The following is a 24,271-nucleotide window of genomic DNA, read 5'->3' as shown; positions in this document are numbered from 1 at the left end:
TGCAAAGCGTTCTGTGAATGGGGAAGCTGTGGGACCTTCTATGATATCTGGCCACAAGTGGAACTACAAGTCCCTGCCTTCCTTCTTTCTTCCAATCACAGAATGTAAGTCAAAAGATTCAAGACTTTTTTCTGAAGGGAGGATGTGCAAACCATGTGATATCTGTAACTACAGCTGGAAGTGCAAGTTTCAGTGCGTGATGATTGGCATTGAAAGGGAACTGCAGGCTGTGCAAGTGTAGAAAAAAGGTTTTTGCCCTTACGCCAACACACAAAATGCATCCAGCCACAATAAATGCAGTTAATCACTGGTTGTGCGAACAGTCATGAATAGCTGTTGCCAGCCCGTCATTGCATTGTATGAGGTGAGTGGTTGCAACTATTCACGCACACCTGTTATTCCAGACCTAGAACTGTACAGATTCTTGCCACTGGAATTCTCCAGGGTGTGCTAATCACCCATGTGAATGGACCCGAACTCGAGCCAAAATATTTATTTTTTTCTTTTTTGTTTTGTTTAGATTGTAGAGGATAGTTAGTTAGAATTGTTGTTTTGGTACCCAGTAGAGATGTTCATCCTGTTTGGCTTGAAGGCCATACTCTCCAGGACAGAAAGTTATGGGAAATCCAAAATTTTGCTGTTGTCCCCCAGGAGGTGAGTGGAATTCTTACAGTGGCGATTCCTGTTTGGTTGACAACTGTAGAAGCCTGGAATTCCCTTCACTTTTATTACAAAGACATTAAAAACTTTTCCCTGTCCATTTATATATAAAAACTGGTTTGGCTGGAGTTATACTTTTAAGTAGAGTCAGCGAAGAATCTTTGGTTCCGTTTCAAAAAAGACGCTAGCCTTTGAGAGCTACAATGTGATCTGCAGCAGGCTGTTTTTTGGGTGACTGCAACTGGGGAGCCCAGAGCAGCTCTTGGGTACATATCACAGGTTTTATTATAAAATTAGGTGATAGTATAGTTTGTAGGTGGTGGTGGTGGTGGATTGGGTTTCAGATTGATTTAATTATCCATGGTTTGGGGTGCAGTGAATGGCAATAAATTGCACTGAGGCGCACTAACACAGGTAATGTGCGGCTATGCTTTGCAGTAACACATGAGTTCCTGTAACACACTGCACTATAGAGGGAAGATGATTTTTCTTTTTTTACTTTTTTTTTGGTGACTTTCCTGACCCACATCCTATTTCTCTGGTCAGTGACGGTCTATTGAGGAATACAGAAATTCAAGAAGTTTACTGCCACCTACAGGAGGGCAACACACTGGCAAACAAAAGTTGTAAGCCAGCCCCCATATAACCCCTGCTCTATCCAGCATGCCTCCAGTTTTTTGTTCTAGTGCTCTAGGAGGTTTCACACCTTTTCTTCAGGTCTACTGTTTTGCTAGCCTTCCTTTCAATGTGGATATTTCCTCTTTTACTTCAGTCAAGATTCCTTGCTGATACTGCTGCCACTATATAGTATATATTTGGGTCAGCATTCCTCAACTTAGCTTTGGATTCTGTACCCGGACCACTCTGGACTGGATGTGTGGAGCTAGCTTTGAATGTGACCTTCAGCTGCTGGGGTTTGCATTGTGGTACTTTCCAGAGTGGGCTTTATTACTGAGCAGTGAAGCACTATCCAGGTCCTGAGCCGTGGCACAGTCCCAGGTGTGACCCTGTATCTGAAGACTTGCTTTGTGAGGGTTTTTTCACACAGGTGTTCCATTTTTTTTTTTTTTCTTTAGTCATGTTTTTTAAAAAAAAATAACAGATTGGTTTACATCAGTTTTTATATCAGTTTTTTTAAATCTACTACCAATGCAAAAACGGATCATTTGTCCATTTACATGCGTTTTTCGTCCAGTCCATTTTTAATGGAACAAAAATAGAGTTTGGATCCATTCCAGAAAAGGATGTATACAGATGATCATCCATTTACATCTGTTTTTCCATAGAGATGCATTGATGTCTGTTTTTCATCCATCAATAGATGGATGAAAATTTGACAAATGGAACGCCTGCGTGAAAGGGGCCTTAGGCAGCCCATACACTTTCTTATTTTTTTGTTCAACCTTCTGTACAACCATCCTGTCCATACATGGATCGGCCAAATTTCGATCCATGTATGGCCTATTCAAGGCTGTTGAGGCTAAAGCATCAGGAAGCTACCTCATAGTTTGCACCTGTGGTTGCCTTTTAAATCACCCACCATCACTGGTTTTGACGTGGTCAGGTTTAGCTTTGAGGGACTGACATCTGTGCTTTCTTTCCTGCCATTCAAGTTGATGTCTGGTCAACAGTCCTTTTTCACTGCGATGACTTGGTCCCCTCTGGTCACCTAAAACCCTCCCTGTAGGTCCCTTTAGGTAGTGCGTCTGGCACAAAAGTCTGGAACCCTGTGAAATTGGGGGCTTTTTTTTCAGTTCTGATATATACACATTACCACACTGAATGGGGAAAAAAAAATCTGCCTTCTCTGTACACCCCCAAAGGACTCAGAAAATGTGCGTAAGTACTAGTTCTACAATTTAAACAATATGTAAACCCAGCATTTCATATTCCTGATAGGTGCCTGCTGTACCATATGCTTGTATGAAAAAGTATCCTGTTCTTTTTGTATTTTCTTTGTGTGAAATCCCTGATATTCCTGCCAGTTCCTCTGCTTTCCCTTTAAAAACTGACCATGCTAAGCTGGAGAGCACAGCGGTGAGTTCTTTAGCTGAGCCTTTTCTCCTCCAATGATTGGACTTGCCCCCCCTGCACAGCCGTTCACTGGGAAGTTCAGTGTGTTGCTGTTTCTCCTCCCCCAGCTCTATGAGCACTTTATGCAGCTGAGAACAGAAATTATGTGACATCTTATAAAAAAAAAAAGTATATATAATATTTTTTATATGTATACAACATTGTTTTGCCTTTCATTTCTTTTTTAAACTGAATGGGTTGTTTTATAAGGTGAGGGTTTACTTATTCTTTAAGCATTTATGTTGCGGTATCTTTGAAAATGTACTGTGCGATGTGGCAGTGCGCACATAAATGCAACTAAACAGTGTAAATGGGCCATTTATTTTTAATGGCACTCCAACATGTCTACAGAGTGCACTTGTGCTACAGAAACGTTGTGTTGAAAGCCATGGGTGTGTATGAGCCACATAGCAATGAATATAATTTTTGCTTGCAATTAGAGTATCTTTTTAATGCATTAGTAAAGTCCTGATAGTAAACAAAATGGTCCCCCTACAAGTTTGTCATAATATAGCAGCATGCGTTGCATACTAGTACACTATAACAGACTTGCCTACAAACGGAGCCCTCATAGTCACCTGGTCAGTCCTTCCAGGATTGGAATCTTCAGCTGCTTGAATGGCCGGGCAGCAGTGATATCACTCCTGCGCATGCTCACAGGAGTCACATTGCTGCGGCATGCAGAGCTGGCTGTAAATGTGTTCTGAGTTGCACATGTCCGGCTCAGATCACATTACCATTTAACAGGCAGGGGCAGATTTATGACAGAAGAGAACTCTAGGGTCTCTTTTGTTATAAAAGCCCTGCGTGTCAGTGGGTTTTGTTTTGCCTCAGCTTACTATCACTTTAATGCAAGTTGGTGTTAAAGGATAATTTCTTTTTTACAGAAAGGGTAAGTGTTCTTGGGACTGCTTTACTAAAGGGCTATTAACACCTATGCATTTCAGAAATGCAGATCAAAACATGTATTTTAAAGTGTTCCTAAACCCAGGATCCTGCAGTCACTATATCTGGTCTCCCACAGTACACAGAATATGAAAATGCTATTACACTGTTCAACAGGTAAAAAGTTTTGGGCATAAAATTAGCTAATCTTACATAATTTTGGGGTGCTGAAAACGAAAATGACCCTAAAAAATGTTGATTGGCTCTAGTTTCCATGATATATTCACCCATCTAATGACGTAAGCCATTCAAAATTATGATGCAACTTCAGCTGCATATTGCGCAATTGATACTGGTGATCAATAGAAAATTGCATGTATACTGAGATGATGCAATATTAGCCTTTAATTGCATCACTTCACTGCATAAAAGCTGCAGTATCTGTAGCTGATTGTAGTTCGACAGCGTCTTTACATTTCGTTTTATGCTTATATAGGCTACTCAATAATGCCTCGAACTTGTGTGAATAAAGCAGATAATTTCTGCTATATCTGCGGTGAAATAACTTTTATCTCACAAAAAAGGAGGATAACAGGAATGATTAAGAAAGCCTACAACTTGTATTTTGGCTGCAAGATAGGGGACCAGGACAAGAGCTGGGCACCACATATATGCTGCAATTCTTGTGGGACGGCACTGGAGCAATGGTTGAATGGAAAAAAGGCATCTATGCCTTTCGCTGTGCCAATGATTTGGAGAGAGCCAACAGATCATGTTAGTAATTGTTACTTTTGTATGGTGCCTCCAGTTGTAAAAGGGCTAAGTAAGAAGAAAACGTTATCTGTGCACTATCCAAATATTCCATCGGCAATACGTCCAGTTCCTCATGGAGAGGGGCTACCAATTCCTAAAGCACCAGAATCCTTCGTGGTTGAGTCAAGTGAGGAAGAACCTGAAGCGTGTAGTCACGTGCAGTTGTAAGAGATAGCCCTTTCCTCGAATACAAGAGAAAAGCCAAGAGAAGCAAAACCGACACAAACTGAAGACAAAACTAGTGAGAATCCTAAGTATTAAAATGATTCAACTTAGCTTATGGCTATAATTTTTCTTGGTAATCCTATGCAATATATTATGCCATTTAGGCTTTGTTATGTAGTCAACATCACTTGCTTTATATTTGTGGAAAGACATCTATCTATATAATTACTGTGCATTATGTAGTCATTACGCCTATAGTAGAAAACTTTCCGTTTACAGAAAAACTAGAGCCAATTGACAAATTTCATTGTTATATTTGAACTCAGAATGTGAAATTCATTAAGAAATGGATCCTTTTGTTTCCAAAACTGGCATAAAATAAAAATTTGTTGAACAGTGTTATTTTAGTAAATATAAACTGCTAAATAGCTTTTTTTCATCAGCAGTTAGAGCAGTCTTGTGTCCAGCAGAGCTTATAGGAGGAGTTCTCATTCTGCTTTAGGAGGATGCAGAACCCCTGACCTCTGTCTGGACAGTGCCGATTGGCCCTGAGCTGATCACAAGCAATACACATCAAATTGAGCATGTGCAGTGTCTCCACACTATGTCTTATCAGGAGATAAGAGGGGGACACTGGAAGAAGGGGGGGATCAGAGAAGTCGGGATCAAACAGCATTTTTACACAATGCAGAGGATTAACCCCTTAGGTTACACAGTGAGTATAACAAGCATGCTTTACTGCATATACAGACTGGTTTTACTGTTGTGGGTTTAGTAACACTTTAACTAACCTAACATTTAAAGTGGAATTCAAGGCTATACCTAAATCATCTTAAAAATGCTTCCACCCCCTACCAACACCTATGCTGACTAATCTGCTTAAGAAATATGTAAATACTTGGCTATTTTCAGGCCACTCCAGTTTGGTTACGTGATCTGGCTGCTCTGTGTCAGCCAGAAGTGGCTACAGGGGAGAGGAGGGATCGCCAACAACTGTTGGGCCATAGGAGCCTATGGGTGATGTCCCTGCTTCTAGTCAGTACCAGCCGTTGTCCAGTGCTGTCTCTTTCCTCCCTGTAGCTGCTGCTGGCTGGCACAGGGGAGATAATGTGAGTGGCCCAAACTGGGCTGAAAATAGCTAAGTATATACAGTGGGGATCGAAAGTTTGGGCACCCCAGCTAAAAATTTATCTTAATGTGCATAAAGAAGCCAAGGAAAGATGGAAAAATCTCCAAAAGGCATCAAATTACAGATTAGACATTCTTATAATATGTCAACAAAAGTTAGATTTTATTTCCATCATTTACACTTTCAAAATAACAGAAAACAAAAAAATGGCGTCTGCAAAAGTTTGGGCACCCTGCAGAGTTAATATCTTGTACTGCCCCCTTTGGCAAGTATCACAGCTTGTAAACGCTTTTTGTAGCCAGCCAAGAGTCTTTCAAATTCTTGTTTGAGGTATCTTTGCCCATTCTTCCTTACAAAAGTCTTCCAGTTCTTTGAGATTTCTGGGCTGTCTGTCACGCACTGCTCTTTTAAGGTCTATCCATAGATGTTCAATTATGTTGAGGTCAGGAGATTGTGAAGGCCATGGCAAAACCCTCAGTTTACGCCTCTTGTTGTAATCCCCTATGGATTTCGAGGTGTGTTTAGGATCATTATCAATTTGTAGAAGCCATCCCCTCTTTAACTTCAGCTTTTTCACAGATGGCATCAAGTTACCATCCAAAATTTGCTGATATTTTATTGAATCCATTTTCTTCTACTCGTGAGATGTTCCCTGTGCCACTGGCTGCAACACAACCCCAAAGCATGATTGATCCAACCCCATGCTTAACAGTTGGACAGAGGTTCTTTTCATTAAATTCTGTGCCCCTTCTTCTCCAAACGTACCTTTGCTCATTCCGGCCAAAAAGTTCAATTTTAACCTCATCGGTCCACAGAACTTGTTTCCAAAATGCATCAGGCTTGTCTATATGTTCATTTGCAAAGTTCAAACGATGATTTTTGTGGTGAGGACGTAGAAGAGGTTTTCTTCTGATGACTCTTCCATGAAGACCATATTTGTACAAGTATCTCTTTATAGTGGAATAGTGTACCACAACTCCAGTGTCTGCCAGATCTTTCTGAAGGGATCGTGCAGTCAAACGTGGGTTTTGAATTGTTTTTCTCACAATCCTGCGAGCTGTTCTGTCTGATATTTTTCTTGGTCTTCCAGATCTTGCTTTAACTTCCACTGTTCCTGATGACTGCCATTTCTTAATTACATTCCGAACAGAGGATATTGACATCTAAAAACGCTTCGCTATCTTCTTATAGCCTTCTCCAGCTTTGTGAGCGTCAACTATTTTCAGTTTCAGTTTTCTAGACAACTGCTTAGAAGAACCCATGGTGCTGATTGTTGGGGCAAGGTCAGATGAGTCTGGGCATTTAAAACCTTTGAGATTGACATCACCTGGTCTACCCAGACGATGATTGAGAACAATCCATGACACTGGCAGGTCTCAGCTTGGCAAAGGGGGCAGTGCATGCTATAAATTCTGCAGGGTGCCCAAACTTTTGCAGACGCCATTTTTTTGTTTTCTGTTATTTTGAAAGTGTAAATGATGGAAATAAAATCTAACTTTTGTTGACATATTAAAAGAATGTCTAATCTGTAATTTGATGCCTTTTGGAGATTTTTCCATCTTTCCTTGGCTTCTTTATGCACATTAATACAAATTTTTAGCTGGGGTGCCCAAACTTTCGATCCCCACTGTACATCTTCCTTACACAGTTTAGCACGCAAGAATGTGACCCTTCAGTGGGTCATGTTTAGTGGTGGCACTGCCTGCTGAACACAGCAGAAGGTTCCGTTTTTGCCACAGCATGTGTAGAGTCTACTCTGGATGATGTGTTGTTTTTTTTTTTTTTTTACACAGCTTCATCTTATTTAGGAACATTAATTTTGAGTCAACAGCTTCAACTCTTTAAAAAAAAAAATCACCCCAATCTTAATTAAAACATTTAATTGTTATTGCAATCTGCATCTAATCAGGATAAATGATCCCATGCATTGAGTTTAGCAGGCAGGTAAAAAGTAAAGTTTGTCCATGTGTGTAGTTATCTTACAGTGGGAAGTTGTGTAAGAATTTCATTAGCATTGGCGTTTTTTCCTTTATACAAGGTTGTGTTTTGTGACTTCTGGAAATGTAATGTTACTGAATGTTTTCTTGGTAAGGCATTCGCTGAGCTTCTACTGTATTTTGCTAGTCCTTTCTCCGTTTGTGACCGTTAAAAGGACAAGAGTTGTCCTTGAATATTTCATGACTACTTGCCATTGTCAAGAGAACAAATGATACCCAATCGCACATATGCAGATCCTGTTGCTGTGCTCTGTCATTGCACGCAAACAGTGTTTCTATGCTGGTTTCTGTAATGTGAAAAAATGCATTAGTGAAATGTTAGTTGTTACAAACCTATGGATTGTGTGTCATAGCTCTGCATATGATGAAAAGGCAAATACTTAGGTGATTACTTACTCATCCTCCCCTTTTTTATTTTTAACTTGGAAGTTCAATAATAGTTTGAGGGCCCATTAACACTAGGAACATTGTGCGGTTCCTGTGCAATTCACATGCAGTTCTGTGCAGTGCGCAGTTTGACACTATTCTGCAAAAGTGCGCAATTTTAAAGCGTAACATGTTGGGTAACTGTTTACTCGCCGTAACATCCGCTTTCATGTTTTACTAAAAAATTGGGGTATATATTGTGGGGTTTTTTTGTTTGTTTTTGTAATCAAAGTGTATTTTTTTCCAAGAAAATATACGTTCATTTTTAAAAACTGCAATTTTCGGTTTTCGGCCAAGTGCATTTTGAATTTTCATTTCGGTGCACCACTAGATCAAAGTATACGAATCCATCTTCTGCGAAATCACAAAAATATCTGCTATCACACTACAACCTAACCATTTCCCCTTTTAAGTACGTCCAACTAGAAAAGCAACACTTTTTCATAGGTATTTATTAGCCATTCTTGAATCTATTTTAACGCTTCATAAACACAATGAAAACATGTCATAAACCCTTCATGAATCCTATTGGAGTGTTAATGAGCATTTCTTAATTTTTCATAATCTACACATGTGAACAAGCTCTTAGCCAGGTGTAACTATCTATAAGTTGTGTTGTTTAATTCATATACTATTACTGTCCTTGTAATATCAGATTAGCTCTGTGTTTTTCCTAGTGCTTTAAATATCCACAGTTTCATTAACTCTTTATCTTTTCTTCAGGCAAAATACATCTCTCACTGCATTGATGAAATCAAGCAAGAACTTAAACAGGATAATATTGCAGTGAAAGCCAATGCCGTCTGTAAGCTGACATATGTGAGTATTTACTCTATCCATATTTATCGTGTTGGTACCACTATATACAAAAATTGTAATAAAAACTCCATCTCTTAGGACTTGCAGATTTGTGCTTGATTGTTGAATGGTAGGGACAAAATACTTTTTCTCCTTATTTTCTTCTCTTCTTCATTGCTCCCGATTTTGCACTGGAAATGTCCATGTGCCTCATTTTTCGGCTCAACACCAACACAGCAGTCCCAACGCATCTATCAGTCCTCTTCAACTTCAGCATTATTGTAAGCCAGGAAATGTCCTTGTGCCTCCAGCTGTGGTTGAGTAGCATATTCTAATTGTTCACCCTCACCGTCCTCTCAGTCTCCCAGCACATCGTTCTTCCTCACCCCTCCTTCATCTGAATAACACCAGTTCTTGTGTGCTCATCCTTGGTTAAACAACACATTTTTTCTGGAATTTGTTTTTTCTGGAATGCTTCAGTGTAATTTCCCTGCAGATACCAACAGCACTTTTCCCAGACTTGACAACTGAATGTCTCAGTAGTGTGGAAATTAAAAAAAAAAACAAAAACTACTTTTCCAAGGGACTAAATTGGGGTCTCAGTATACATGTCCCTCATGACAATCTGCTTGTCTGGATAAAAGAAATAAAACATTTGCCAGAATGGAAAAGGGTTGCTGTTTTTTGCTGTTTTTTTATTAGGCAGAGGTTCTTTTAGGAACATCTGGGGCTTTTAAAAACAAAAAGGGCTTTAGGGTGACTTAAAGTAGTAGTAAAGCCACATTGTTAATTTTTACTTACAAGTAAGCTTATAATTAAGCTTACTTGTAGTTAAAATGAGTATCTTCTAAACATGCACTGTTTTTGCGAGATATTTGTTTTTTTATTTTATTTTTACAACCGGTGCATGCGTTCTGAAGGAACGGCATACCCTTGCCGTTCCTTCAGAGCACTGTGCCCTGTCCCGAGACTCCCGTGTGCATGCACGGGAGTGATGTCATCACGGTTCAGCCAGTCAGATGGTTGGAGCTCTCGAACCCGGAAGGAAAACTGGGTGAAGATGGAAGCCCCTACAGCGGTGACAGTGTGCCGCTGAAGTGCTTCGTTTTAAGTTAAGTTTTACATAATGTGCTATTTTTCTTTTTTTTTTTTTTTTTCTTTTGGATGCGGTTTACTACAGCTTTAAACTTTTAATGCTTTTTATTTGTTGCTAGAAAATTTCTTACAAGCCCCAAAGATTATTATTATTTTTTTTTTTTTAAATCCGAGGCCTAGAGAATACATTGGTGGGTGTTGCAATTCTTTATGCCAAACGGTATCTGGGCAGTGGTTTTTCAAACGCAATTTAAAAGAAAATAATTTTTTTAATATTAATGCTAAAAAACACAATACATAGCCGAATTTCTGGGTAAAATATAAAAGATATTACACCAAATAAATAGATACCATACATGTCATGCTTTAAAATTGCACACACCTATGCAACAGCAACAAACAATGTAAATTTTACTAATCATAGGCAGCGCTTTAAAAGCCTTTACAAGTTACCACTTTAGATCTACAATGGAGACTGGTGCTAGAATTACTGCCATGATCTGACATTTGCGGTGATAACCCCACGTGTGAGGCGATCACTGTGTGGTTGCGGGACTCACGCATGTGTTTGCATTGCGCGCAAGCATGGTGGGACATTCTATTTTTTTACACAGTTTCTTTAATTTTCATTTATATATATTTTTTGGTATGTATTTCAATGGTTTTTATTAATTTTAAACTTTTAAACAAAGATGGACTTAATCAAAAGGCACGCCCACGCAGGGGCTGTCAATAGCACATAGGGTATAAAAGAAACAATGCTACAACACCAGCAGAGCAGAAGGCACGCCCACTCAGGAGCTATCAATGGCACAGAAAATACAAACAATACAGTGTTTTAACTCCAACAGTGAAGTAAACCAAAGGCAGATCTCTACCGCCTCACAAAAATCAGACAAAAACAAAAAGAAGATTAAAGAAGGAAGAAGACAAGACCAACAGCAGGGATCTGGGAACGCCAATGCCGATCAACAACCTAGACCCAGGCTAGCCGGGGGGGAACGTGGGAAAAGCATATGTCAACCACGGGTCCCAGATTTTACAAAAAATTGCGTTGGGAGTCATTACAGATACTCAACATCTGTTCATTAAGTATCAGAGAGGACATGCGGTCCTGCACCCCCTGAAGAGGGACAGATGTACTGTTCCAGGCTTGAGCAATTGTTCTAGTTGCCAACAAGAACAAATATGAGGCCAACTTCTGCTGGTGAGCCAACAGGCCCTGTATGGGACAATGAAGCAAAGCATACCGGGCTTACCAGCATATGGAGAGATGAAACGATGTTTAGAGAAGGCCAAATACATGAGACCAAACCCGAACGGAACAGTATTTTGTATGCCGCCTCCAGCGTATATGTGTTGAATGAACATTTGGCTATAAATGACTAGGCCTTATTCCAGTCCTCCGGATCCACGACTGCCCGCAAATCGCGCTCCTGTTGAGCGACATATGATAGGGAAGTACGCGAAGAACGCCTATTCAAAGATGCATAGAATAGGGAAACAAGACCCGGGGGCGCCAGGATGCTGTTGGCAAAGCTTTTCAAAGGTAGATTTCTGATATGGAAACGCGGAGGTGCCACGCAGCGAAGCCAGCCAATGCCGCAATTGAAGATAATTAAAAAAATTCTGCCTGGGGAACATCCCGTGATTCCCAAAGAGAATTCCAGGTGGGGAAAGACCGGGAACTCAAGTGTCACACCTGCGAAAAACCATTGGCCACCCACCAAGGTAATGCCGCAGGTTCATCTAAACCCAGCGGGAAAAGAGGATTATTAGTAATTGGGAGCAGAGTTAGAAAGGGTGACATCAAGTCGCTAGAGGAGCGAACCGAGTCCCATACGTGAAGGCCATGGAGCAAAATTGGACTCAATGTCGTCGGGCTTAGGGCAGGGGGGAGCCATAGAAGTGTCGATGTCGCAATTGGGGCACAATTAGGTAGTTCTAAAAGAACCCAGAGAGGAACATCAGAGGAAGCGTGCAGCATAGACAGTGGGGCAATCTGGCTTGCCTGATAATACTTGGCTACATTAGGCACCCCCAGACCTTCCTGCAGCCTAAGATCAAAAAGTGTATTTCTGGAGACTCTGGGGCACCGGTCAGCCCAGATAAATGGCATAATCCTCTCCTGAATCAGCCGGAGGAAATAAGGAACCCACACTGGGAGGGTGCAAAAATAATATAACAGTTTCGGCAGGATAGTCCATTTTAACCGAATTAACTCGTCCTATCCAAGACAGGAGCAGGAATTACCAAGAGCGCATAAGTGAGGAAACAGAGCGAAGCAAACAAAGAGCCATAGGTGGGGGTCAGGTGAATGCCCAAGTATTCAAGCGAAGATGAAGCCCACTTGTAAGGAAAGTGGGACTGTAGGCACAAAACCAGATTCGAGGCCAAAGTGATACTGAGAGCGACAGTCTTATCAAAATTTATATGGAGACCCGTAATCAAGGAGAAAGGCGCAAAAACCTGCTGCAAGTTTGGGAATGTCATCAAAGGATTAGTGAGAGTCAAGAGGGCATCTTCCACAAAAAGATTCAACTTAAATTCCTGTCCCATGTAAGGAACCCCCGATATTTTACAATCAGCCTGGAGTGCCAAGGCCAACGGCTCAAGCGCCAGGACAAAGAGCGCCAGCGACAGGGGACACCCCTGTCTCGTCCCTCGACAAATAGGAAAGGGATCTGAGAAATACCCTGCATACTTAATCGAAGCTGAAGGGGAAGAATACAAGGCCTGAATCCAAGAAAGGAGAGCATCCCCGAAGCCCCAGCAGGACAACATGAACCGCAGGTATTCCCAGGATAAAGAATCGAAAACTTTATGAATGTCCAAAGACAGTAAGAATCCTGACACTTTCTGCTGTTGCAAAAGGTGTATGAGGTGAACCACCTTACAAACATTGTCACCCGCCTGCCTCCCAGCAAGAAACCCACTTGGTCCCTGTGGACCAGGCTACGCAAATATTTGTTGATCCGAAGACTGAGAATCTTGCCTAGTATCTTCAAATTCTCATTAAGAAGTGAAATGGGCCAAAAGGCTTGCTGTTCCTGCTCATCCGTTGTCTTAGGAGTCATTGAGATATGAGCTCTGAGTGCATCGGAAGAGGTCAAAGAGCCCTGTCGTAATTCATTGAAGTAACTAGCCAAGAAGGGCACCAACAGTGTTGCAAATTTCTTGTAATAGAGGCCTGAAAAGCCGTCAAGACCCGGGGCCGCGGAGGACCATGAGGATTTGATAGCTTGAAGTACTTCCGATACAGATAAACCTGTATTAAAGGTTACCTGCACCACTTCAGACAATCCAGGGAGTCGTAAATCCTGAAAGAATGCTTCTGCCTGAGCTACAGGAAAGGGAACTGGTTTGGTGTACACATGCGAAAGGAAGTCCGCGAAGCGCGAGACAATCTGCTGGGGATTTGAAGTACAACCCCTCACAGGGAGCCACAACTCGACTAACTTATAGGGTTTCCCCACAGAATTTTTTTCCTAGCCAGCAGCGGACCCTGCTTATTAGCACAAGTATACAACTTATGTTTGGTCCAACGTAAGGCCTGTTCAGCCAACGAAGAAACAAGTATGTCCAGTTCTGCAGCCAGGGTGTCTCACATACGTTTATGGGCCGCGGACAGGTGCGACTTGAGTTGTCCACAAAATAAGTCCGTATGAAAGATTCAATTTACTAACAGGTGACCTGAGTGGTCAATAAAGACTCAATACGCCAATGAAAAGGGCGCCGTGCCATACATGCAAGTGCTAGGAGCAGGACCAGAGGATCATGGTCCGACCAGGGCAAGGAATGGATAGAGATCTGCCTGACTAAAGGAAGCTGTTGCATCTGCATAAATACGTGGTCAATTCTGCAAAAACTGTCATGAGGATTGGAGTAGAACATGAAGTCACGCTCAGGGTGAAGTTCCCTCCAAACGTCCACCAGCCCCGCAGACTGCAGGAGTGAGCGCATGCGTTCCTCCTGCACCAAGTCGTGAGAATGGGCCCCCCCAGCATAATGGCTATCTAGAGCGGAATCCAAGGTAACATTTAAATACCCCAAAAAAAGAAGGCCCTTAGAGTGTCGGGAAATGATAGAACAAAGATGTGAGAAAAATTTGTACTGAAAGTGTTTAGGGGCATAATAGGAGAGAGATGTTACCTCCTGATCCCAAAGGGTGCCCTGCAAGAGCAGATACCTGTCCATAGAGTCCGCTATATTCCAAACGCAGGTGAACGGGAGATTGCGTTTGAAGGCTATCAGAACACCCCGTTGTTTCTCAAGAGCCGAGGCCATATAAAAAGTGGGATAATGAGGTGAAAGATATCATGAGGTGGATGGCTGGAAAAACCTGGTTTCCTGCAGGCATACAACGTCAACGTGCTGCGATTTAAGGTGAAAAACTTTAGACCACTTCTGAGGTGAATTTAAAACATTTTCTGAATGTACTTTCAAAAGGGGCGAAGCAATGGCGGGATCTGTGTAATCTGCTCAGCAGAAAAGGCATAGGTCGGCCAACAATTTCCACCCTCAAGGACAGCCAGTCAATGACATCCCGAAACCCTGCAGAAAACAAAAACAGAAAAGCCAGTAAAGAGGAGAATATAAGACAGACAAGAGAAAAAGAAACACAAAGGGTATGTACAATGGCATAGCCATATCACATCTATGGTGAAATGCATCCTACACTCCAAGGATACCAGTTTGGGGTGGCTCTTCCACTAAACACATGGCTAAAAATGGATACATCAATAACACAGGTCCCCAGGGGGCATAAGGCAACAAACATAAAACGGTCAATAACATAACCACGTCAGTAGAAATAGGAGTCCCCCAGGAAGTGGGACACTCATGTAAATCCTCCTGCTGGAAACCCAGATAGGTTTATGGACCCAACTTCCTCCGGGGGGATGACCACCAATCACAGAGGAAACCCAGCCAACTCAGCCCAGAAGGTCCCCTGCCCCAGTACCCCAGCAAGACCGTCACTTTTTAATTTTTTTTAATTACTGTCACAAGGAATGTAACCATCCCTTGTCACAGCAATAAGCAGTGGCAGGTACTCTTTATGAAGAGATCTAGGGTCAATAAGATCCCAGATCTGTCCTCTGCTCTTACAAGCATTTGATCACACCCAGATCGGTGTGATCAAATACTTTCCATTTTTTAAAATGGCGCTGTTTATGTCCAGGGAAACCAAAAGTGATGTATGCTCATTGCTTCCTGTTTCCTATATTATAGAGGTGCACAGAGCAGTTCCAGTCTTTGTCTGCCTCCAAGATCAGCCGGCAAGAGCGATCAGGTGTCATGGTGGCAAGGGACAGCTCACGGGGGGGGGACGGGGACGTCCCCTCCTACTGCTTTTTAAAAGTGACCCAGCGGATAGTTTAGCAGAGAGAGAGCCGACAGTCGGCTAAATGAAAAACCTTTTGCCTGGAGCTGCATGACCCGGGCTTCAGGCGATAGGAATTGCACATCCCTTATCTCTAGAAATACCACTTTCTCCATCCCTGGTGGACTCTTGGGTATATAGTGATATCCTGCTTCTATCACCTTACTGAAGAACAGAAGCAGCTAGAGAACTTAGACTGTATAACAGCACAGAAAAGTAATGGTGTAAAAATGTAGTAGTAGACTACAACAATTTATATATGCACAGTCCTGTATATACGGTGTATATATTTATTTTGAGCAGACTGCAGTAAATTGAAATCTGGCTGCTATTGTTTATGAACTTTGCAAATTTTCTGTTACAAGAAGTATGCAGGGATATATAGCCATTTCAGTTATGGGCGATGATGAAATTTATCACCTCATTTGTTCAGATCATACAGAGGCCAAAGGGTAAGTGTGAATAAAACATCAGTGTCAAAAGTTAAAAAAAAAAAAACTTACATAGGCCAACACAAATTTTGGTGCCTCAAATGTTAGACCTGTTCCTGGGTATGTTTGAGCTGCTGATTCCAAAAAATAAGAAAAATTGTTCCCTATCAGCGCTAGTTTTTGAAATGCAGGATAAATGCCATATACCACTCTTCACATTGGTCACCTCCAAAAATCAGGTTGTTTTAATGTAGTGTTTTATTTAATCACCTTGTAGCGTGAAAGAGAAACGTAAAAAGTAACCAGAACCTCTGCAGTGCTCGATTTGCAAAAATTAAATACCTCCTTTAATTAAAGTATACAAATACCTCCTATATGATCATAACTATATTACGGTTAATAACTCACATTTTGGAATCCAATGCGTCTGATGTAAAATTACAGTTGAAAGTAAATAAAAACACTCCTATATATGCTAACTTGTACGCAAAAACACAAACTAGGTACAGAAGAACAAGTTGATCAGCAAGATCTTTTCAAAAACTGACAAATTATATAAATGTGACCATATCTAAAAAACTAATGCTGTTTCAGTCTAGCCAATGCAATTTTCTGAATCAGCACCCCAAATAACACCAAGAACAGGTCTAAAAAGCAAGGCACCAAGAAAAAAGATCTTTTTTTGTTGGGCTGTGTTATCCTCATAGGTCACCGTTACTATAGCACTTAGCTGTATGAGCAATCTTTCAAAAACCATATGATAATCGGTCACATAGGATCATGTTGAAGGGTCCTACTCCCTTTACATCCAGCATGCCCTGTGTGATTTATAGTTATCCTTGCTGCCTAGTTAAAAGTAACAGATTCTCTTAAATATGCGTCTGCCCCCACTCCACAGTCGTTTTTCCTTTACTCCCAGACCAGCCCGTTTTGGCTGCCAGTAGCAAAGTGACATGCCTGGTACTTTTGACAAGTATGTGACACTATTCCTTTCCTCCCACAATGCAGTGCTTGGTGCCTTGAGTGGCCAGGGTCCAGGCACCAGTGTTGTCACTTGGTAATAGGGAAGAGGGCCCTTAGACCCTGTGTAGGCTCCAACCAAACTAACATTGTCATCCATTGGACTTCTACTTTCCTCTCCCACAGGTGAATGGGGTGGCAAATGATTACCACCTCCGGACCAGCGACATACCATATGTCACTGGACTTTCGTTGGTTATACCAAAGTGGCATCACCCCAGTACCATTTTTTAGAGCCGGCGGTTGGCTCTTTTGCACAAGCAATCGAAGTGGTCAGCAAGCAGCGTCCCACACCCAACTTATAAACCCCAGATCCCTCTTCCTTGAAAAAAAATACCTGTCATGTATCTATTGCTGTCACAAGCGATATTTACATTCCTTGTCACAGCAATAAAAGTGAGCAAAAAAAAATAAAGCGCGCAAACCCCCCTGTGCTTGCGCAGTCCCGCACGCACACAACGATCATCCCACACATGAGGTATCGGCGCATACATCAGATCATGGGCATTTATTCTAACCCTAGAACTCTGTAAATCTAAAGTGGTAACTGGTAAAGGCTTTTAAAGCGTCGCCTATAAATTGTAAAATTTATGTAATTTGTCACCATTGCACAGGTGTGCTCAATTTTAAAATGTGGCGTTTGGTAACTATTCACTTGGCCTAACATCTTCATTTATAATTTACAAAAAAAATGGTTATGTATTGTGTTTTTGCAATAAAATTTACAAAAGTGTATTTTTTTCCCCAAAAAAATTGCATTTGAAAAACTACTGCACAAATACCGTGTGACATAAAAAAAGCAAAAAACACCACTTTTTTTCTCTGTGGCCTCTGCTTTTAAAAAATATTAAATGTTTGGGTTCTAAGACATTTTTTAGCAAAAAATACTTAATTTAAAATGTAAACAAAAAGTGTCAGAAATGACTTGGGGCTGAAGTGGTTAAAAGAAATGTAATTCTGATAATCTGGAACAGGGGGGGCTGACATGGAAGCACACCTGTTGTTTTGGCCTAATTGGGCAAAGCATAGGCTCGCTTTAAGAAATTATTTTTGTATGTAATGCAGGCCATAGATGGGTCGAAAAATGGCCGATTTTTCGGCCGAAAATAAAATCGGCCGATTTTCGGATCGTTAGTGGGCTAATTGTTTGGCCGTTTTTCGGTATTTTGGCAGATTTTTTTTATCGGTGAAGTTGGAAAAAAATCGGCCGATTTTGCCGATCGGCCGATTTTCGCGGCAATGATGGGCAAATCGGCCGATCTTTTTACCGATAAAAAAATCTGTGCATGAGCAGTGACCTGCAAGAGGAAGACAAAAAGAAGAAGAGGAGGAAGAGGAAGAAGAAGAAGAGGATGAAGAGGAATTCCAGTCCGGCAAAAAGTGTTCCTGCAGAGAGCTCCTCTATTTCTTTGACAGTTCCTTGACATTTATAGCGGTTGCAACAATGTATTTGTTTCCGAATAAAAACATCTATCCTAAATGGATACAAATACATTGTTGCAACCCCAATAAATGTCAAGGAACTGTTAAAGAAATAGCGGAGATCTCTGCAGGGACACTTTTTGCCGGCTGTAGACGGGATGAAAATCGGCCGATTTTTTTTTTTTTTTTTTTTTTTTTTTTTTTTTTTTTTTACCGTTGCTGGTAACGTCGGCCGCTTGAACGACCGCTTTTTTCGTTTTTTTTAAAGAAAAATCGGCCGATTTTCGACCCATCTATGGCCTGCATAAGGCTGGCCATACATTATACAATTTTCTTGTACAATTTTTCTTTGGATTTACCAAAAACCATATAATATGGGGTCAAGCCTAAACAACACTTTCAATTCTATCCAGTTAGGCAGGCCCTTGCACTACGTAATTGAAGGTAAATCTGAAGGAAATTGTGCAGAAAATTGTATAATGTATGGTCAGCCTTATTTGTAGATTTATAGGCTGTGTTTTAGGTAAGATGGAGATATCCCATTTTAGTATGTGCACAGATTTCAAAAGAGAAAATTTGTGTCAGCTGACAATCTATAACAAAACTTCCAAAAATATGATATGCTCTTCAATAGTAATAAGGTCTTCAATAGTGTTGAAATAAAATCCCTTATTTAGCAAAAAGGCAGTACAAAATGTAAAATGTTTGTTTACAGCTCACAGCTAGTTATTTTAAATTTAAAATGTATTATTTCACTCTTCAGCACAATACATGTTACAACATCAAAGCAAAAAATCCACCCGACATGGTAGGTCATCAACATACAGTGGGGCAAAAAAGTATTTAGTCAGCCACCAATTGTGCAAGTTCTCCCACTTAAAAAGATGAGAGAGGCCTGTAATTGGCATCATAGGTAGACCTCAACTATGAGAGACAAAATGAGAAAAAAAATCCAGACAATCACATTGGCTGATTTGGAAAGAATGTATTTGCAAATTATGGTGGAAAATAAGTATTTGGTCAGTATCAAAAGTTCATCTCAATACTTTGACCTCTGTCATTGCCAACAAAGGATATATAACAAACGTTTCCTGTAAGTCTTCACAAGGTTGGCACACACTGTTGCTGGTATGTTGGCCCATTCCTCCATGCAGATCTCCTCTAGAGCAGTGATGTTTTGGGGCTGTCGTTGGGCAACACGGATTTTCAACTCCCTCCAAAGGTTTTCTATGGGTTTGAGATCTGGAGACTGGCTAGGCCACTCCAGGACCTTGAAATGCTTCTTACGAAGCCACTGCTTCGTTGTCCGGGCGGTATGTTTGGGATTATTGTCATGTTGGAAGACCCAGCCACATTTCATCTTAAATGCCCTTGCTGATGGAAGGAGGTTTGCCCTCAAAATCTCACGATACATGGCTCCATTAATTCTGTCCTGTACATGGATCAGTCATCCTGGTCCCTTTGCGGAGAAACAGCCCCAAAGCATGATGTTGCCACCCCCATGCTTCACAGTAGGTATAGTGTTCTTTGGATGCAACTCAGCATTCTCTCTCCTCCAAACACGAGTTGTGTTTCTACCAAACTGTTCTATTTTGGTTTCATCTGACCATATGACATTCTCCCAATCCTCTTCTGGATCATTCAAATGCTCTCTAGCAAACTTCAGACGGGCCCAGACATGTACTGGCTTAAGCTGGGGGACACGTCTCGCACTGCAGGATCTGAGTCCCTGGCGGCGTAGTTACTGATGGTAGCCTTTGTTACGTTGGTCCCAGCTCTCTGCAGGTCATTCACCGTGTGGTCCTGGGATTTTTGCTCACTGTTCTTGTGATCATTTTGACCCCACGGGGTGAGATCTTGAGTGGAGCCCCAGATCGAGGGAGATTATCAGTGGTCTTGTATGTCTTCCATTTTCTAATTATTGCTCCCACAGTTGATTTGTTCACACCAAGTTGCTTGCCTATTGCGGATTCAGTCTTCCCAGCCTGGTGCAGGTCTACAATTTTGTTTCTGGTGTCCTTCGACAGCTCTTTGGTCTTCACCATAGTGGAGTTTGGAGTGTGTTTGAGGTTGTGGACAGGTGTCTTTTATACTGATACAGGTAATGAGTGCAGGACAGAGGAGCCTCTTAAAGAAAAAGGTACAGGTCTGTGAGAGCCAGAAATCTTGCTTGTTTGTAGGTGACCAAATACTTATTTTCCACCATAATTTGCAAATACATTCTTTCCAAATCAGCCAATGTGATTGTCTGGATTTTTTTCTCATTTTGTCTCTCATAGTTGAGGTCTACCTATGATGCCAATTACAGACCTCTCTCATCTTTTTAAGTGGGAGAACTTGCACAATTGGTGGCTGACTAAATACTTTTTTGCCCTACTGTACATTATAAGCACAAAGTATGGACATTGGTTATACCCATGTTGTATAAAAAACAGTGCCCCACTGCAACACACACAAAGCAGCGGGTAGACAGGTAAAATATCAGTATGATCAGAGGACTGTTACCAGTTAAGAGACCTTGTATAACCTCCTTGCCATCTCTTCGAAACAACCTGGATCCCAACCATGCAGGTTTGGGCTCACATCTAAGTTATATGACCCCGAGTAAGGTGCTAACAGGGATTTTACTTATTTTTGATACCTTTTTTCTATACATTGAAGGCCTTGTGGCGCAGTTTTTTTTTTTTTTGGAAGTCTATGAAGATCTATGCCTAAGGTATAATGGTGAGGTAAGCACTGAGCTTGTAAATAAACTATAATCAATAATAATTGGTACCCTTTTTATTAAAAGGATATTTTTATCCGGAAATATAACAAAATTGTTGAATTACTTATGTAGGAACTGCGTAGGCTACAAAAAAAATTTCAAAAGTCATGCACGTTTATTATCTTTTACCCTATGTATAACCAAGCTGCATAGTATAAAGTGATTGATTGGCCAACAGGCTGAACAAAAAAAAAAGTGTATGGCCAGCTTAAGACATGAAAATATAATTATATGAATATTATCTGCTTAAGTAATTTAGATTTGTTTTTTTCTCTTTGTAAACAGTTGCAAATGCTGGGCTATGACATCAGTTGGGCTGCATTTAATATCGTTGAGGTGATGAGTGCATCAAAATTCACATTTAAGGTATGTTATAGGCGTGACATTGACTGAAAATGCTTGCTGCTGATAACAACTGCTAATAGCCTTTGTTTTTGTCTTCTACAGAGGATTGGATACTTGGCTGCTTCTCAATGCTTTCATGAAGGGACTGATGTCATTATGTTGACCACAAACCAAATTAGGAAGGTAGGCGAGTTGCAGCCCTGTTTTAATCTAGGTCATCATAAACTCATTAGTTTCCTTGAGGGGGACAGAAGATTGTATCTAGTGGAAGCAGGGCCTTAAATGCATTCTGAGAATCACTGAAGCTTTAGACTATTTACACATCTTCATAACCAATGTTTAAGGATGTATATGTGTTCCAGGGTCTAGACTAATTTTTGAGCTCCACCATGCGCAATGAATCTCACTTTGATGGACTTTAAAGAACGAGTCTGGGTACTGGCAGTGCTGATTGACATGAACCTAAATTCAAATATGACTTTACCTCTCTTCTATGCTGCATTTGTTAACAAAAAGTAAGTTAGGTTGCCCATATAATGACATTGGGGTTCCATTATGGTCCAACAAGCATTCTGAGTTCAATATACACTCACTGGCCACTTTATTAGGTACACCTGATCAATTGCTTGGTAACACAAATTACTAATCAGCCAATCACATGGCAGCAACTTGATGCATTTAGGCGAAGATGACTTGCTGAAGTTCAAACTGAACATCAGAATGGGGAAGAAAGGGTATTTAAGTAACTTTGAATGTGGCATGGTTGTTGGCGCCAGATGGGCTGGTCTGAATATTTCAAAAACTGCTTATCTGCTGGGATTTTCACACACGATCATCTCTAGGGTTTACAGAGATTGGTTCAAAAAAGAAAAAATATCTAGTAAGTGGCAGTTGTGTGGACAAAAATGCCTTGTTGATGTCAGAGGAGAATGGGCAGATTGGTTTGAGATGATAGGCAACGGTAATTCATGTCAATATGAACCAAAATCTCTAAGGAATGTTTCCAACAGCTTGTTGAATCTATGCTGCGAAGACTTAAGGCAGTTCTGAAGGTAAAAGTGGGTCCAACCCAGTACTAACAAGGTGCACCTAATAAAGTGGACTGCGAGTGTAATTGCCTACTTTGAGAAGGATTCCAATTGCGTCTATTAATTTTTAATAAAAACTTTTTACAAACACAAACTTTGTAGACATTTTCCTGTATCATTCAGCATACATATAGAATTACAGACAAGTACAATTATCAGAGTTGAGGTGGGGTAGAAGATCATATGATTGAACCGAGGTCCAGATACTTGGGTCTGTGTCTGGATTTAATTTTCTGTCCAGTGACCATTAGTATCTACTGCCATATACTAAGATGGATTTCATATGAGCATATTTTGTTCATCATGAATTTGAATGTACAATTATATATGTTTTTTAAACTTTGATTAAACACTTGCCCTCCAAAGGATATACCCCCCCTTCCTGACAGGCCATTTTTTGCGTTGCGGTGATGCGTTACTTTAACTGACAATTGCGCGGTCATGCAACGCTGCACCCAAATAAAATTTATGTCCTTTTTTTCCCTTGAATTGAGCTTTCTTTCGGTGGTATTTGATCGCTTGTGCGCTATAGAAAAAAAAACCGACAATTTTGAGAAAAAAAAAACAATATTTTTGACATTTTACTATTAAACATGTCCCAGTAAAAACATTTTAATCAAATTTAATCATACATTTATGCCAAAATGTATTCCGCTACATGTCTTTGCTAAATTAAAAATCACAATACGTGTAAATTAATTGGTTTGCGTGAAAGTTATAGTGTTTACAAATGGTGGTCTATATATACTGGGATTTTTTTTTCTTTTAATTTTTACTAATAATGGCGGCGATCAGCGATAGTGGGACTGCGGCGGATATTCTGACACTGGGGGGAACTGACTTGGTGTCACTGACATCCCCAGTGATACCAATACAGGGATCAGTGCTAATAAAAAGCACTGACCCTGTACTAATGGCACTGGGCAGGAAGGGGTTAACATGTTGGGCGATCAAAGGGTTAAGTGTGTGCTGGGAGTGTTTTACTAGGGGGTGGTGTGTATGTGTGTGTGATTCACTGTAATCACTGCTGTGGATGGCTGTGCTGTGCACAGCCATCCACAGCAGTGTGCCCGAGCTGACAGGGAGGACTGTTCGTAAACAAAACATTCCTCCTCCCCATCGGAGATCCTCAGAAATCTCCGGGTGCCAGCGAGTTATTAGCAGCTGGGGCCTGGTGATTGACAGCCGCAACCTTAAATGGCGACTTGCGCGCACCCCCTATTTGGAAATGCAAAATCACATATGTATACGTGATTTTGCGCACCGCTGCCGCCCTGTAGCAGCATTTCTGCTATAAGCCGGTCAGCAAGCAGTTAATTGGAGGTTTTTGATAGCTTTGTTTTGTGGAATTTGCATGGTCGTCCTAAAATTTTAGTATGACTTACATTGTCAAACGAGGACGTTCACTTGTTTTATTATGTCAGTAACTGTCATTAACGTGTACATCAACCTCTTGACAGTTGTGAAAGTATTCTAATAATTGTCTGTTCGCTGTTTCTTTGCAGGATCTCAGTAGTCCTAATCAATATGATACAGGTGTTGCCCTGACTGGTTTATCATGCTTTGTAACCCCAGACCTAGCCAGGGATTTAGCCAATGATATTATGACATTGGTAAGTATTAGAGCATGCATGTCCTTTTTTTATTATTTTTTTATTTTTTTTTTTCTGTTAAATAGGAGTGACTTTGTTGAGCAGAAAATATTATCACGATTACATCCGTGTCTCCTTGTGTTTGTCAAGATATCCTTCTCCATGCCCCCCCAAAAAAACAG

General features: G+C 40.9%; 1 protein-coding gene across 3 annotated transcripts in view; it reads left to right on the top strand.

The window, feature by feature from the left end:
- AP3D1 (adaptor related protein complex 3 subunit delta 1) overlaps nucleotides 1-24,271 on the top strand; it is a 147,682-nt gene that overhangs the window by 9,254 nt on the left and 114,157 nt on the right. For all 3 annotated transcript variants that reach the window (XM_089690751.1, XM_089690750.1, XM_089690749.1), the window contains exons 2-5: nucleotides 8,872-8,967; nucleotides 21,350-21,430; nucleotides 21,512-21,592; nucleotides 24,003-24,110. In XM_089690751.1, the coding sequence (XP_089546877.1) occupies nucleotides 8,872-8,967; nucleotides 21,350-21,430; nucleotides 21,512-21,592; nucleotides 24,003-24,110 (366 nt within the window). The remainder of the gene's footprint in view (nucleotides 1-8,871; nucleotides 8,968-21,349; nucleotides 21,431-21,511; nucleotides 21,593-24,002; nucleotides 24,111-24,271) is intronic.

The sequence above is a fragment of the Staurois parvus genome, unplaced genomic scaffold (assembly GCF_062004578.1).
Source record: "Staurois parvus isolate SC_StPar_1 unplaced genomic scaffold, SC_StPar_1.0 ptg000541l, whole genome shotgun sequence".
NCBI classification, from domain to species: domain Eukaryota; kingdom Metazoa; phylum Chordata; class Amphibia; order Anura; family Ranidae; genus Staurois; species Staurois parvus.
The sequence above is the reverse complement of the archived record's forward strand: the minus strand, read 5'-3'. Positions and strand labels throughout refer to the sequence as shown.